At 57.7% G+C, this 15,524-nt stretch overlaps 1 protein-coding gene across 5 annotated transcripts in view; it reads right to left on the bottom strand.

Annotated features, from left to right (window-relative positions):
• The window catches only part of PRKCZ (protein kinase C zeta), a 98,364-nt gene that overhangs the window by 15,574 nt on the left and 67,266 nt on the right, over positions 1-15,524 (bottom strand). For all 5 annotated transcript variants that reach the window (XM_082615815.1, XM_082615818.1, XM_082615819.1 and 2 more), the window contains exons 6-10: positions 11,856-11,987; positions 11,204-11,285; positions 10,148-10,200; positions 7,605-7,793; positions 4,536-4,633 (exon numbers count right to left, since the gene is read on the bottom strand). In XM_082615815.1, the coding sequence (XP_082471941.1) occupies positions 4,536-4,633; positions 7,605-7,793; positions 10,148-10,200; positions 11,204-11,285; positions 11,856-11,987 (554 nt within the window). The remainder of the gene's footprint in view (positions 1-4,535; positions 4,634-7,604; positions 7,794-10,147; positions 10,201-11,203; positions 11,286-11,855; positions 11,988-15,524) is intronic.

The following is a 15,524-nucleotide window of genomic DNA, read 5'->3' as shown; positions in this document are numbered from 1 at the left end:
CCTCGCCCAGCAGGTCCTGCGTCCCCGGCTGAGGATCGTGGTGCTTTCGGAAGCTGTCCCACCTTCAAGCCCTTCCTCATCCTTCCCCAGCACAGCTGCCTCCCCTGGGACACACCCGTGCGACCGTCCCTCGTGGGCTCTTCCCCCACCCCACCCCACCCCACCCCACCTTGACGGCGTTCCCAGGGTGCACGTGTGCGCTGTGGCTCCCCTGTATGGGGCCCCGGGACCCCGTCCAGGCTGAGGTCTCTCCAGAGCTGCAGGTAAGTCCTCAGGTGCGATTTACAAAGCCTAACACACAAGGCATTTCACATCTCGAAGCCACCGGGAGCCAGGAAGAACTGAGTTTAGCGTCTAAGCGGGCGCTGCAAATAAGGCACAGCCACTTTGTTCTTCTTTAACGGGTAAGAAGCATCCGCGTCCGTAGACGAACATAGATAACCAACTGGGCCAACGGTTAAAAGGTTTTATTTTAGAACAGCAAGTTGACTGTAAATATTTTACCGGTGGCTTGCTCATCTGTGATCTGAGATCGCGCAGAAGCGAGAAAAAGGTCCCCAAACTACAATCTAACGTGGGGGGTTGGGGGAGGGAGAAATAGATTTTCAGCTACCATCTCTTGATCACCCATTTTCCCCACAATAGCTTAAACTGAAGCAGTTTCTCCTGTTTTGGCCATTTCGTAGTTAATTTTGGCTATTGTTTAGAAAAGATGGGCTGTGTGGATATGAACAATGGTTTCTCCGTAACACAGATGTTTATTTTACACTAAAACCCCACTGTGGGACTTCCCTGGTGGCGCAGTGGTTAGGAATCCGCCTGCCAATGCAGGGGTCATGGGTTCAAGCCCAGGTCCGGGAAGATCCCACATGCCGCGGAGCCACTAAGCCCGTGTGCCACAACTACTGAGCCTGGGCTCTAGAGTCCACGAGCCACAACTACTGAGCCCACGTGCCACAACTACTGAGGCCCGTCCACCTAGAGCCCGTGTTCCACAAGAGAAGCCACCGCAATGAGAAGCCCACACACCGCAACGAAGAGTAGCCTCCGCTCGCCACAACTAGGGAAAGTCCGTGTGCAGCAACAAAGACCCAGTGCAGCCACAAATAAATAAATAAATACATACATAAATAAATACATTAGTAAAAAAATTAAAAATACCCCCCCACTGCACCATCTGCACACATTTGCACACACGTGGCGCTCTGTACCCTGTGTATACACGTGGCGACATTAATGGCGACCGTCATGTCCGGGATTCCACGTCCACGAGTGAACACGGAACACGGCAGTTAGCCGGTCGCACTACTGGATTTGGGGAGAACAAGAAATGCTTATTTTCTTCCCACCCAGAGACCCCCTTCTGATAACTGCTTGTGAGAAACTGCATCTTATTTACCAGATGTTTGCTGGTGGCGGCCCGCGGGCGCAGCTCCGAGCGGAGCAGGTGTCTGCTGTGTTTGGTGGCACTTCAAGGGCTCCGCCAGCTCCTGGCACCACGGCAGGCCCTCGGGGCAGCGGCTCGGCGAGGAGCCCACGGGAAGAGTCGAGGTGGCCCGCACGCTCTTCCCAGCCACGTCCCCGCTGCCACCCTGCCCACGCAGCCTCCCAGTTCCCGACTCCAGTGGCCTCGCTCCTCATTCACCAGCAGCAGCGGGGGTGGTGCTGACAGCCGCCCAGCATGGGGCGGGGCAGCTGCTGGTCCTATGTCCTCCCGGGCTCAGACACGAGGTTTCGTCCGTTTGTTCCAAGGCCCAGCACCCCCAAGAAGAAAGGCCCTTTCAGCCAGAGCTCACATTATTCACAGTTCCCCGGGGCCTTCCTGGCTGTAAACGTTTAACTGACAGACCCACAGCCACCAGCCCCTGAGGTGGGCGTCCCTGCCATTCCCTGTCCCAGGGCTGAGATGGGGCCCAGAGAGGGTGCCCTGTGCAAGGTCGCCCGGACAGTAAGGGGGGGCTGGCACGTGAAGCCCAGCTGTCGGCTCCAAGCCTCTGTTGGTACCGCTGTCAGGAGAACCACAGAAGGCTTTGAAAGACTGAAATGAGGACGGGGTCTCCAGAGGAACCAGGCTCTGCTGGCACCACCCTCCCAGGGCACGGCTTCCGGGGTCTCCCTCTGTCTCTGAGCCACTTTGCAACTGGGTGGGTTCTATACCAACAATGCCATCCACAGACTCGCAAAGGAAGTCTGCCTGGTGGGGCCCCTCCTGGCCTCCCAGCCGGCTCGGCACCAGGCATCGGCCAGTCCCAGGGTCCCCGTCACCCGACGTGTGCGGGACCTTGAATTCTCCTGTGAGCGGCTGTCACCTCTGACGAGTCCCTCATTAATCAGTGACTCACATAAACGCAGACACACGCTCACTTTATATCTGTACCAAGGACATGGCTGTACCTTAAAAAAAATTATCCTTTAGCTCCACAACTGCCTACGAGGTGCCAGGTATGAACCAACTCTGGGAGCACAAAAACACCCCACCCGGCCCTGATCTCAGGGAGTTCACACCGTGGGTGGTGGGGGCAGCATGGATCATAACCCGGCGTCAAAGCAGGCACGTGGAAACAGCCCGGAAAGACACTCTGTCCCGACTAACCAGGTCTCAGGTGCTTCTAGACGTCATTGACGGATTCCATAGAAGTGGGAGGCAGAGGAACTAGACACGGATGCTAATGATTCCAGGGATGCCTCCGGGCCATGAATGTGAAGGCCGTATAACACATCTCACGTCAGTTTGGAAAGGCGCTACAGTGCGCGCCTGCATCGTGGGGCTCACACAGAAACACCTACGGGATGTTTTTTTTTTTCAATTCTAACCTTAACGCACCTGGGAACACGTGAGCCAGATTTCCGGGACGTGAGTGCAGAAAGCGCTGTGCTCCTGGTAACAGAGCTGGAAGTGAGGCTGAAATATCTGACCCTTGTACATCCACACCCTACAAGTTCATACAGTGAGGTTAACTGAAAAACACAGCAAGACTCGTTTCACAATACGTTAGGAAGCGTGGGGTTCGGGGGACACCCTCCCTCGGGCGTGCCCCATAATCCCGAGACTGGTCAGAGCCAAAGAGAGGTGAGGAAAGTGCACCGGACACTACTGCTGGGCCCTCCCGGAGCCCCGGGCGGGGGAAGAGGAGGCGAGGAAAGGGGCCCGGCAGGCAGGGTGGCAAAGATGGACAGAGGGACCCAGGAGCCTCGTCCACACGCCTAGGGGCCTGGACTGTCTCCCAGAAGCAATTGGGAAAGTGGTCTGGGGGCTCTGAAGCAGGTGAGGGATACTTCAGATCTATGTTCTCGAAACATGGCTCAGTTCCAATGTGGGAGAACTGAGCCTGGTGCCCCAGGGACCGGACGCCCCGAGGAGGCTGCAGCTGCGACTCAGGGGGAAAGGGAGGGTCTGAGACCCACTCAGGAGGCAGAATCGCTGAGATCTGGGGAGGTGGCAACGCCAGTTCCGGCAGGAACAGGGGACTGCACATCGGGAGAGGTGGGGGAGGATGCGGGGGGTGTTGGGGGGTGAGTCACTGCTCTGATCACAACGAAGCCCCGAGCAGAGAGTGGGTGGAGCAGGACCAAGACCGTCGTGCAGAGAGGCTTGCCCGCACGCTGGGCCCTAGCAGCGTCGGGCCCTCGCTCGGTCACTGGCTCCCTGCGCTGATATAAAACTTCCCCAAGTGATAAGCGTGCCTCAGTGTGATCACACTGCACAAGCAACACGGTTTACACTGAACACCTGCTGCTGGCTGGGAGTCTGGGACTTTGGCACGTGTTAGGCAGAGGTGCCTACGTGACCCGCCCCCAGTAAACCCCGAGTTTCACAATCCCCTGTGGAGGAATTCAGGGTGTCCTGTGGGACCCACAGGGAGGGACTCTGGGCAGCTCATGCCTGGCTTCCTCCCGACTTTACCCCGTGCATCGTTTCCCTTTACATCCTTTCACAGCAGTAAGCCTTAGCCTTGAGTCTGACGATGTGCCGTGTCCTGCAAGTTCTCCTAAGTCACAGAACCTGGGGGTGGGTCCTGAGCACCCCGACCCAGAACATGGTAACTTTTCAAGTAAACAAACTGTGTGAGTTCAAGTCATCTGGCCAAAAAAATTCCAAACTGAGTATACGTTGAATATCCTAGACCAGGAGTTCCAAACCTTTCTAAAGAAGAATTCTAATATGTACGAAGCTTCTAAGTGAGGCTGTTTAGTATTTATTAATTTATTCCACTAACCAGTGAGATCCATAAGCACAAAAACAGGCCTCCCATTCACAGTGGCACCCCAATACCTGATCCCACGCTTGTATCAGCGGGATGTGTTCAATAAATAATCTGTAAACAGAATTAAAGAATTTAGCTTCATTTGTATGAAATTTACCTAATATGACACCAGCCAATGAGAACAACAAAGCTAGTTTGAGGAAGCAAAAAGCCCCCATACTTGCAAACAGGAGGACCCGACAGACGACAGCAGAAACCTCATGAAACATAGCCTCCACACGGTTCAGATCAGAAAGCAGCAGAATCCCAGAAGCACCCCCTTTCTCTTACCGACTTGTTGTCTGGAAGCAGGAGTGTAAGCCGACCAGGAAAGGGTTGCTGGATGCCTGCTCAAACACGTGCTTCTCTGTCTGTACCCAGTCAATATCCTGAAATAGAAGCCAGGGAGCGTGAACACTTCACAGGCATCCTGGAGAAGGGGAGGCAAGAGAGGAATGTCAACTCTGCTTGAGGGAAGACAATGCAGAGAGGAAAAGAAAACGCCCGCTGAGAAATTCTCCCCACCACCATCACCATCCCCACCACTGTCACCCATTACCATCTGCCACCTTCACCATCCTCATCTCCACCATCATCACCACCACCATCGCCATCACCAACATCACCATCCTCATCTCCACCATCATCACCATCATCACCACTATCATTCGTTATCATCACCACAAGCACCATCACCATCTTCCTTACCCATCCTCTATTACCATGTCCACCACCGTCACCATCTCCACCACCATCACCATCTTCCTTACCCATCCTCTATTACCATGTCCACCACCGTCACCATCTCCACCACCATCACCATCTTCCTTACCCATCCTCTATTACCATCTCCACCACCGTCACCATCTCCACCACCATCACCAAAGCCACCATCACCGGCTGAGCGCCGCCCCACGTGCTGCCCATGGCAGCCTTGGAAAGTCTGTATTGTCATCTCCACTTAAGACAGGAGGAAACAGAGAGTGGAGCTTTCTCCAACACCCCACACCCATCTCCCAAGCCCCAGCTCCCACGGCAGGGCTATCTCCCTCCTAATGCACACTGGAACTTGGGGAAAACTCAGCTTGAGAGTCTCAGCTTTGGTTCCATTACAACCCCAGAAGGCAGAGTCGGACGAGATTCCCCGAATTCCCCGGGTTAAACTTCTTGTCTCAGGGGTTGGGAAGCGAGCGGGAATGGGGTGTGTCCACAGCAGCCTGCCTTCCCCTGAAGGTTTCTGGAAAAATGAGCCGACCCTCAGCGAGCATCCCTTTGGTGGCCAAAGACCCTCTGGGTTCCTGGTCCTGGGGCTGGGTCCTGACCCCTCTGCCCCTCGCTCCCAGGGACGCCCTGGGTGGCATGGCTCCGTCTGACCAGCCCCACCTCCCCCAGCTCCACTCGCCTGTGCAATGGCCACCTGGTGTCCCCACTCAGCGTCTCATGTGCAAAGCCGGCCTCAAACAGAGCCCTTGACTGTCCCTGCGTCTGTTCTCCCAGGCACCTGGCCACCTGGGTGCTCAGGAAGGAAACGCCGGTGGGTGCATGATGCCTCTCCTCCCCCACGCCCCGGGTCCACCTGCCTGCCGCCTGCCGGACTCCCCACGCTATTTTAACAGAACGCCACAGACCTCGGGACTTAAATCCTCCAAACTGTATCCTCTCGCTGCTCTGAGGCAGAAGCCTCTGGGCTCAGGGTGTGGGCAGGGCTCCGCAGAGGGTCCCTCCTGCACCTCCAGGGGACTCTGGCCCTTCTCCGCCTCTGTCTTCACAGTGACTTCTCTGTGTGTGTTCTCCTTCCTGTCTCAAATCTTTCCCTGCCTTTCTCTAAAAGGACACTCGTCACTGGATTTAGGGCCCCCCAGCTGATCCAGCATGACCGCCGCAGGATCAGTGACTACATCTCCCCAAATAAGGTCCTGTTCCCAGGTTCCTGGGATTGGGACGGGGGCCACGGGACGGCAGCACCTCTCACAAACGCACAGCTGGCCCGCGCGCCAGATCCTAGGGTCTCGCTCCCCTGAGACCACCTCCGAGTCCGAGCTCCAGTCCCGGCCACGTGCGAAGATGCCGACAGCGACCACAGCAGTAACTCTCTCTGGAGGCCTCTCCTCTCAGCGTTCTAGAAACCGGCCCTCACACACCATCAGCCCTCCAGCCAGCCGCAGGCGGGGAAGAGGCTTGAATCCTCTTGCGGGGCTGCAACCGGCAGTGAAGACGCCAGCCGGACCCCGCACTTCCCGGGGCCTCCGCTTCCTCAGCTGTGAGGCACGGATGTCCCAACTCACTTGTGAGCTCAGCGCCCAGGGCTGAGAGGCCAGCTGGGCGGTGTGAGCACTGCACAAACGCACTTGCTGGGAGGACAGGTGGGGACTCGGTGCAGCCCCGCTGTGCCCTCTGAGCTGCGAGCCTGGGCCGGGGAGCCCTCCCGTGGCCCCGCGCTCCATGGGCGCCAAGTGGCCTCATGGGTCGGTAGCGGCTGCACCAGAACAGAGTGACTGCTTCCCGTGAAGTCAGTTCTCTGCTTCTTAGGGATGTCACCCCCGTTCAGGGGTCAAAGAAACAGGTCAAAAGTACGTCAAGCCAAGAAGCCCGTGAAAAGGAGCTCAATACATTGTCCCTATGGGAATGCCAATCAAAGCCACTTCATACCCACCAGGACAGCGATGGTCAAAACACAGAAAATAGCAAGCGTCAGCAAGAACGCGCAGAACTTGGGAACCTCACACGCTGCTGTTGGGAATGTAAAATGGCGCAGCTGCCGAGGAAAACAGTTTAGCTGTTCCTCAAAAAGGTAAAAATAGAATTACCCTATGACCCAGCAGTTCGCCTCCCGGGTGAACACCCAGGACGAGTGGAAATAGGGACTCAAGCAAATAACCGCACGGAGCCGTTCAGGGCAGCGCGACTCAAGCAGCAGAAGCAGAGACACGCCCAGTGCCCGTTGGCGGGTGAACAGAGAAGCCCGAGGGGGTGGATCCGTAAAACGCAACATGGCCGAGGCCTAAAAAGGAAGGAAGGACGCGCAGACGCCCGCCACCACGTGGATGGACCTTGAGAACACGACGCTCCATGAGAGAAGCCGGACACGGAAGGTCCCATAACGCACGGTTCCGCTTACACAGAGCGTCCAGAACAGGCAAATCCACGGAGACAGTGGGCGGCCATAGGGGCCGGGGGGACCGCTCACGGGGATGGGGTGGCCTTCTGGGGGATGAGTGGGTGTGGAGCGGGGTGTTGGCAAGGGTGGCCCGACACCGTGAATGTGCTAAGCGCCACTGAACTGTGCGCTTGAAAGCGGTCAAGTGGCCAACTTGGTCACGTGCGCTGAAGGCACGTAGGAGCGAGCAGGCGGGCCCTCACCTCATCGTCGTGGACCAGCTCCTTCTTCACCACCTTCATGGCGTACACCTGATCGTTTTTCTTCAGCCGTACCAGCAGGACCTTGGCATAGCTCCCACGTCCGATGACCCTGAGCAGGTCGAAGTCCTGCAGCCCGAGCCCCTGAGATATTTTGATCCCGTCCATCCCGTCGATGACCGGCTTGAGGTCCTGAGGGAGGGAGGACAAGACGGGAGGAAGTGGGAAGAGGACTCGTGCGCGACGGGGGAAGACGTGGCGGCCGCCCCGGAGCCCCGAGCCCCGTCCTGCTCACACGTCCTGACTTGCTGTCCCAAAGGCCACCAGCCCCGCGCCACCCAGGAGCAAACCCCAAGAGCTTCTGGTGGAAGGGGCCGGAAGTCCGAGAGCCATCGTCAGCCACCGGCGGGCCCTCTGCAAGCAAGGAGGGATGCTCGGGGCCAGCCCCGCCTGGACAGGCCGAGGAGGTGGCCGCAGGCTCACACACCCCGGGGTCATCGGTGCAGCAGCCGGAAGACCACCTGGCCCCCGCTGGGGGGTTGCAAAGCATAACTTCCTAATGTCTGGAAAGACCTGCCAAAGCAAGTACCACTAGAAACAATATACGATGAAAGAGAAAGGCAACGTGATTAAGAGCACACGCTCCCCTCCTGAGAATTATCTCTGGCGAGGATTCCCTGGTGGAGGGAGGGTAACTAAGTGTTCCTCACTCACTCCAGACAGAATGACCAGGGAGAAAGATCTAGACGTCCAGGCGGGGACACTGGCCTTGGGAAAGGTGTGGCCTCTCAAGGTGCTGCTGTTCCCTGAGGTCCTGTGCACAGAGGTTGAGCTCCAGCTGGAACTGTCCTTGCTCAGAACCACAACTTCCTGAGCCTCATTTATCACCCAGAGTCCAGTTGTGATGCTGTGATTTGTAACACCAAGTTCCTCTCTGTTCTAGGGCCCCGTTCCTGGCACACGACTCCTAAAACCTGGGGGGGATTTCCTAAGTGCTGAGAGCCAGCAGGGTGTGTTTTGTTATGTTAATGAGGCAACTACAGGGAAGCCTCTAGGTCACCTAAGGATGCAGCTGGTTGCCAGGGGAACCAACCCTGGGATTAGAGGGTCAGTCCCATCTGGACCTCCCAGGATGGGAGAGGGGCTACAGGTTGACTCCAGCACCAATGGCCAATGATTTAATCATCACACCTGTGTAATGAAGCCTCCGTAAAACCCTCAGGAGAGGTTTGGAGAGCTTCTGGGTTGGTGAAAACGTGGAGATTTGGGAGTGGCGCTCCCTCAGAGAGACCATGGAAGCCCTCGCCCCTCCCCAACACCTTGCCCTGTGCGCCTCCTACAGCTGGCTGTTCCCGAGTTACAACCCTTTAAAATAACCTGGTGATCTGGTGAGTAAAATGTTTCTCTGAGTCCTGTGGGCCATTCTCACAAATTAATTGAACCTGAGGAGGGGGTCGTGGGACCCTCGAGGATGTGGGAAGGCCTCACCCGCAGCAGAAGACGGTGCCAGGATTGGACCCCCAAGAACCTTTGGGGCAGCAGCCTCTGGGGCTTCATAACGGATGTGCCCCTGGTGAGACCCAGCTGTGAAGGCGGCAGGGCCTGTTCCCGGAGCTGTCATCTCCCCACTGTCACCTCCCCCCTCCTCGCCACCCCCTTCACTGCCGCCTGACAGGCCGACTCGCCCACCCCGGACACCACATCCCCCCAGACCAGAGGGCCCGTGAGAGCTGCCTGTGGGCGCCAACGTCCCTGCCACACAAGGCACTGAGTCCCAGAGACGGGGACTCCCGCCACGGTGGAGGGGGACGGCCGCAGAAAATGTAAGAACCAAGTCAGGACGTGTGCTGGAGTGGGTGTGACAGCCAGGTCAGAGTGAGCCCACCCCCCAGAGGCCAGCCTTCCCACTTTCTCTCGAAGCACAAGAGCACGGGGTTTCCTTTGTGGAGGTCACGTGTGCCCCTTGTGGTCCACCGTGATGGCCTGAGCCACCTGTATTGATGTGGAAACGGCCACGCCGGCAGTCAGTGCCGTGGAAAGCTTCCCGTGCGCCGGGCATGGTACTAAGCGTTTATACAAATGCTCTCAGTTTACCCTCACGGAAAGGTGCAATCATTATCCACACTTGACAGAAGAGGATCCTGAGGTCAGAGGGGTCCCCTGACCGAGGCTCAGACCAGGCCTGCAGCTTGGGCTCACACAGACTCAGCCAATGAGCCCTCACGCCCAGTTCTGCATCGGTGAAAGTGTACGTACGAGGAGCACCACATCCTCACCTTTGAGATTCAGCAGCGGCTCACGTGCTGCCACGTTCACTTGCTCTCTGCCCACTCGGCTGTCCAGAGAGCACCTCTGTCCTAAATGTCCGGAAGACCTCACAGACCTCTGCCCTGGAAGCCTCAGTGTGCGCGATCCCCGATGTCCACAAGGCTGTGCTCCCCCCAACCCTCCGTTCATATTCGCGTTTCCACGACTGCCCCAGAAATGAGCTAATGCACCTGTAAACAGGACGCTGAAAATACTGATGAGCCGTCTGCTATACTCACTTCAGGTTCATCTTCAATGTTATCATGTTTCCGGGTTGAAGAAATATAAGCAACTAGTGAAGAGAGGAAGCAAAGAGCGGTGTTACAGGCGTTGTCAGGGACGCGGCCTGAGACCCCCCACGGCCCTTGCCCCTCTGTGGAGACACAGTGGCCCCGGCCAGGCCGCCAGGCCAGCCGGTGCTCAGGGTGAAGGCCTGGAGCAGCCACTTCTGACTCAACTAGAGACTAAGAAAATGCAGCTTCCTGGGCCCCACCCAGACCTGCTGACTCTGAACTTCTGGGGCTGGGAACCTGCCTTTGTGACAAGTTTCCCTAGTGATTCTTCTGAAGTGACTGATCGTAAGATTTGGGTGTCTAGCCTTCCAGTCTTTGTTCTTATGGTACGCAGATGGCTGGCTGGGTGGATGGGTACTTGTTAAGGGTCTCCTTGACATGAAGTGCTGTGCTAAGGGTTTTACGCTCCGTGGTCTCCTGTCATCCCAGGGGATGGAACTCATATTTATCAAACGAGGGCTAGGGCCCTTGCACACCCTTGTAACAGCGCACAGAACTGCAGAAGCTCAGAGCTGGGCCATCAATCCAACTGGTATTCAAAATCACTCTCTGAATGCTTCTTAGCATTAAAAAAAGTCTCTCCCCAACCAAAAAAAAAAAAAAAAAGAAAGAAAGAAAGAAAGAAAAAAGAAAAAAAATCCACTAAAACTCAAGAACTACACAGTAGCCTGCCGTGAGCACAGCAGGCCTCTCCACAGAGATGGGTATTCATGGTGGCCGCTGCGCTACGTGCCTCTTAGAACGTCCAAAGTTGGCACAGAGGGCAACCCCGCCCCGGGCTCCCCAGGCAGCAGCACACAGAGACGGGGGCGCCCAGGGAAGGCCACCCCGCCCACCTCTGACCAGACGAGGCGGGCCCTGAGAGCCCTCCCTGGTCCCGCAGTGAGCACGGGACATGCTCCCAGGCGCTGGCCCCTGGTGAGAGGAGAGGATCTAAAAGGACGCCCAGGGGGAAGGGGAGGCGGGCGGGTGTTCCCGGGGGGCGGGGCGAGCAGCCCCTACTTCCATCCGTCTCCTCGGAAGGAAGGTCCACGTCGTCACTCTTGTCGTCCACTGCAGGCTCCTGGGAAGGCATGACAGAATCCTGCAGAGAGACGGCAACACAGTGACACGGCGGGCGCCACAGTGGAGCTTCTGGAGACTTGTAAGTCACCTGTTATGTAATACACACTGTAACACACCTATCATTCAACTGTTACGTCATCGCACTGAACACGGGAAGAGGAGCATTGAAGTCACCTGTGGGTCCACAGGCCGAGGTCACCGCTCAGCCCCTCGGGCCCGCGACCTTCCCAGCAGGTGCTTTAGGAAGCGCGTGTATTTACACAGTGACGCTGACTCCTCTCTCCCGCCCCCAGCCCCCATCAGGCTGCAGTCAGGCCCCAGCTCCGGGTTCCACGGCTGACGTCACAATCGAGGAGGCTCCCTACTGGTGGACTCTGCGGCCCCCAAGAGTGCCGGGGGCTCCCGGGGCTCAGGAAGAGGGCCCGACCCGGACCGCTGGCCGGGGCCGTCACCATGCAGCCCACGGGAGCCCCCTCCTCTCTCGCGCGGGTGGCAGGGACGATGTCAGGGCCCCACCTGGACAGAAGGAGGCCGAGGGTCCCTGGGGCAGTGTGGACACCCCCCCAGGCTGCGCCCGGCCCCCACTCACCATATGCCTGTTGCAGGTCAGCGGGACAAGGACGTGGCAGCGCTTATGGACCAGCAGTTTGCAGCCGATGCACCTGTAGCCCTGCCTGGCAAGGCCCCATATCCTTTCACTGCACTGGCCACAGTACGCCCTCTGCACGGGACGAGAACAGCCGCTGTCAGCCGGGCCCGGTGCCCCCGGGGGCCCCACCACGCCGCGCAGCTGGGGTGGGAGGTGGCCCTGTCGCCTCAGCACACCCGGCACCAGGCCCCCGCCCAGGCTCGGCAGCTCCGTCCCAAGGTTGGGGGAACCGAGGGCCCCAAGGAGGGTGCTGGGACTGCTCCTTGTGAGGGAGAAGGGGGGGCCCCGGCAGGCAGGGGTGAGGAGACCCCTCCACGGGCGGCGCCGCCCCTGCTTGCAGGGCCTGGAGTGGGAGTTGTAGCTCCTACCAGGCTGCGCTCAGAACAGCCGAGGGGCCCCTTGTGGGTGGAGTGACCCAGGTGAGAAGTGGGTGGGAGAGCCGGCTGCCTGACCCTCGTCCAAACGCCCACCTACACGACGACCACAGGAGCGACCCTGCCTGGCGTTTGGACGTGTCAGGAGCTGCTCTGGGGCTCCATGCAATTATCTTGGTATTCTTCTTAGCGTTTTAAAAGATTTTAAATGGTCAATCTTTATTCTTCTTGGTTCTAAACACTTGAAATTCATGATCATGTTTGGCTTGTTTGGAGAAGTTTTTGTAATTCTGGAATGTCACAAAATGCGTGGAGGTGAGTGTGTCCAAGTCTGGTCACCCGCCCACCACTCGGAGTCCAAAGTCACCTTCGCAGTTTCGTGGTGTCTGCACGTCGACAGGTTCCCCATTTAGTTTTTTTCCAGCCATAACTCGTTTTCGTGTTTTACCCTCTTTTGCCTTTTTTTTAAACAAATTTCTTTCTTTTGAGAGAGTCTCAAATTACTCCTGGGGAACAGAAAGGATCCACAGTACCAGCCGCGCAATGGAGCTCTTTTAGGAAACAGAGCGAACCCTCACGAGGTGTGGGCCTGAGGTGCAGGACGGGTTGCTGGTGGCCAGCGGGCACCGAGAAGCCAATTTCCCACCAAGAAGGAGCCCCCGCCCCATACACAGAGCACATACGTCTCAGTCGCGGCCATGTGGTCAGCACCTGGGACAGTGCTCAGCACACAGTGGGTGCCCAATAAAGGTTTGCTGAAGACAAGTCCACATGCGTGCACCTGCGTGCGCCCGCGCGCCCCCCTGCTTTCAACTTCGGTAACAGGAAAGAGAAGGATGTACCCAAGTCCCCCACGTTGCCGGAACCATCCCTCCCACAAGGAGGCCAACACGGGCTGTGGGACTCCCTCTGGGAACGGCCTGAGATGCAGTGGACAGCAGCAAGGGCCAGACAGGGGGCTGGACAGAGGGCCACCCCCCCAGACCTCCGACTCGGGCCAATCCAGTTTAACGCCGGCCTTGGCATCTCTGCCCGAGGAGGGTGAGTGCTGGTGAGTAAACTCGGGGTTCAGGGAAGGGGTGTCACCTCTGAGGACCGCTCACCACTCAGGGAACCGTTACAAAAATTCACGTCTCTTTATACAATGTGCTAAATGTGTTTAGCTTTCTCCAGAACACCATTTAACAATGCTTGGATCATATTTAGGGGCAAACCCACAGCCACCTGGTATCTTCACGAATTAACCAAGATCCCTTTTCCTACAGAGCCACCCTCGCCAGGGTCCAGGCCAGGACAACGGGTGATCAAGGGCAGTGGGAGTTTGCCGGGTTCCAGCACCCGTCAGTTGCATCGAGGCCACGTGCAGACATCCCCCCAGGAGAGGCAGCCACAATGTTGCCAAAGGCTCTTTATTTCTAAACTAGATTTGAATTATCAACGTTTCAAGAAACGTGCCACTAAGTAATAAAACTTAGGGAATTCCCTGGCGGTCCAGTGGTTCGGACTTGGCGCTTTCACTGCCGTGGCCCGGGTTCAATCCCTGGTTGGGGAACTAAGATCCCGCAAGCTGCGGCCAAAAAAAAAAAATAATAATAATAAATAAAACTTAAAACCCAAGCTTCATTTCTCAGAAAAATCACGTGACTTAATAGATTAACGGGTGCAAATATTTTTAAGTCCCTTACATGCTGCCAAAGTGGTTCCCTGCTCATGTTTTCAGTCACTGACGTCTGGGGCTGCTTTCACACGGCAACAGTAGTGGCAGAGTCAGGGTCCGGCTGTTGTGCCAGAGACTGCACGGCCCATAACGCCTGAAATACCTACTCTCTGCCCCCGCTTGGAGGGGGATGCTTGCTCAGCCCTGTTCCAGCTGCTCAGACCAACAGCCCTGGGGCTGAGGACCTCGGTGCCTCCCGCTGTGGGCTGGACGCTGCCCCCGCCCCACCGTGAGTCCCCACCTGAGTCTTCCTCTCTGCTCGAGAAGCTCAGTTGTGTCCAGTGCAGAGAAAGTTCCAGGCAGGGAGCTCGGGTCAGTGAGGCCGACAGCCCTTGCTTCCGTCCTTGGGTCACCAGCAAAGAAGGAGAGCAGTGACCTCCTTTGTGGGCTTGTTTGTCCCTGTGAGTCTGGCTGATCCCACGGAGCCAGGCGTGTAGCTCCTGAGACACGTGGGGTGACCTCGCAGCCCCATAATTAACACTGGTGGATGGTGCGGCCTCAGACGTGGAGCCCAAGGACCCTGGTGGGAACTGTGCCTGGTGACAAATGGCGATACGCCCGCCTCCCCATCTGTGAATGGCGGGCTGGTTAAGAGTTGTCGGGGGTCTCAGGGTTGGCTCCCTCCTCGGCCTCCTGGTGTCTGTGAAAAGCCGCTTGGCGCCCGGGGAGAGCGGGTGGGGACGGGGCTGGAGTGGGTACCCCCCTGCCGCTGAGTTCCCTTCCTCCTTGAAGAGGAGAGGGCTTTGCCCCCAGATTTTGGGGAGGGGGCGGCAGGAGGAGTGCCAGACTCTGCACCCTGCCGTCAGAGAAATGGGTTTTCCTCGGAGAACCTGCAGGGAGGGAGAGGCCAGACCCCTCCGGGCGGCCTTGCCGGGTGGGTGGGTTCCGTCATGGGCCCGTGAGTCAATATGTCATGAAGGGAACGAGCAGTTCTCTGATGTCCTGAAGGGTGGCCCATCCCGTCTGCCTGAGACCCTCTCTGGCAGAACCAAGCCGGTGCCCAGATGCACAGGAAGAGAAGCCACCGGCCACAAGCTGGCTGGTTGTCCGTTTTTTAAATAAACACGGGAGGGTGGGCAATGGGGGCCTTGCGTCATGGGGGCTGGACGTTCCCATTTCTCCAGGCTTCGCCCGGTCCGTCTGGGTGGTTCACTGCAAAGTCTCACACCCACACCCGTCGGCCAGGCCCATCACTCCTGCACCCCAGGCCCTCTGCCACCACTCGGCGACGCCCGACCTCCCACGGCATCCGATGTCCCGAGGACCCCGTGCCCTCCCAGCGTTGCCGAGGCTCCCAGGGCCCTTCTCATTCCCGACAGACACGCCGCATCCCTTCTTTACACCCAACGTAGCACCCAGGGCTCCCCCGCTGACTCCTCCCCAGTCATCCATTAGAGTAAACGATAAACCACTGTCGTGTGCACCTTCCGTGTGCCAGGTGCGGGCACAACCTTCAGGGCAGAGTGCTGTGCCCGGTGGGAGGTGGCACACACGGGGCTGTGAGGGGCACGGAGAAGG

This window comes from Mesoplodon mirus (genome assembly GCF_964341445.2).
Source record: "Mesoplodon mirus genome assembly, chromosome: 3".
NCBI classification, from domain to species: domain Eukaryota; kingdom Metazoa; phylum Chordata; class Mammalia; order Artiodactyla; family Ziphiidae; genus Mesoplodon; species Mesoplodon mirus.
The sequence above is the reverse complement of the archived record's forward strand: the minus strand, read 5'-3'. Positions and strand labels throughout refer to the sequence as shown.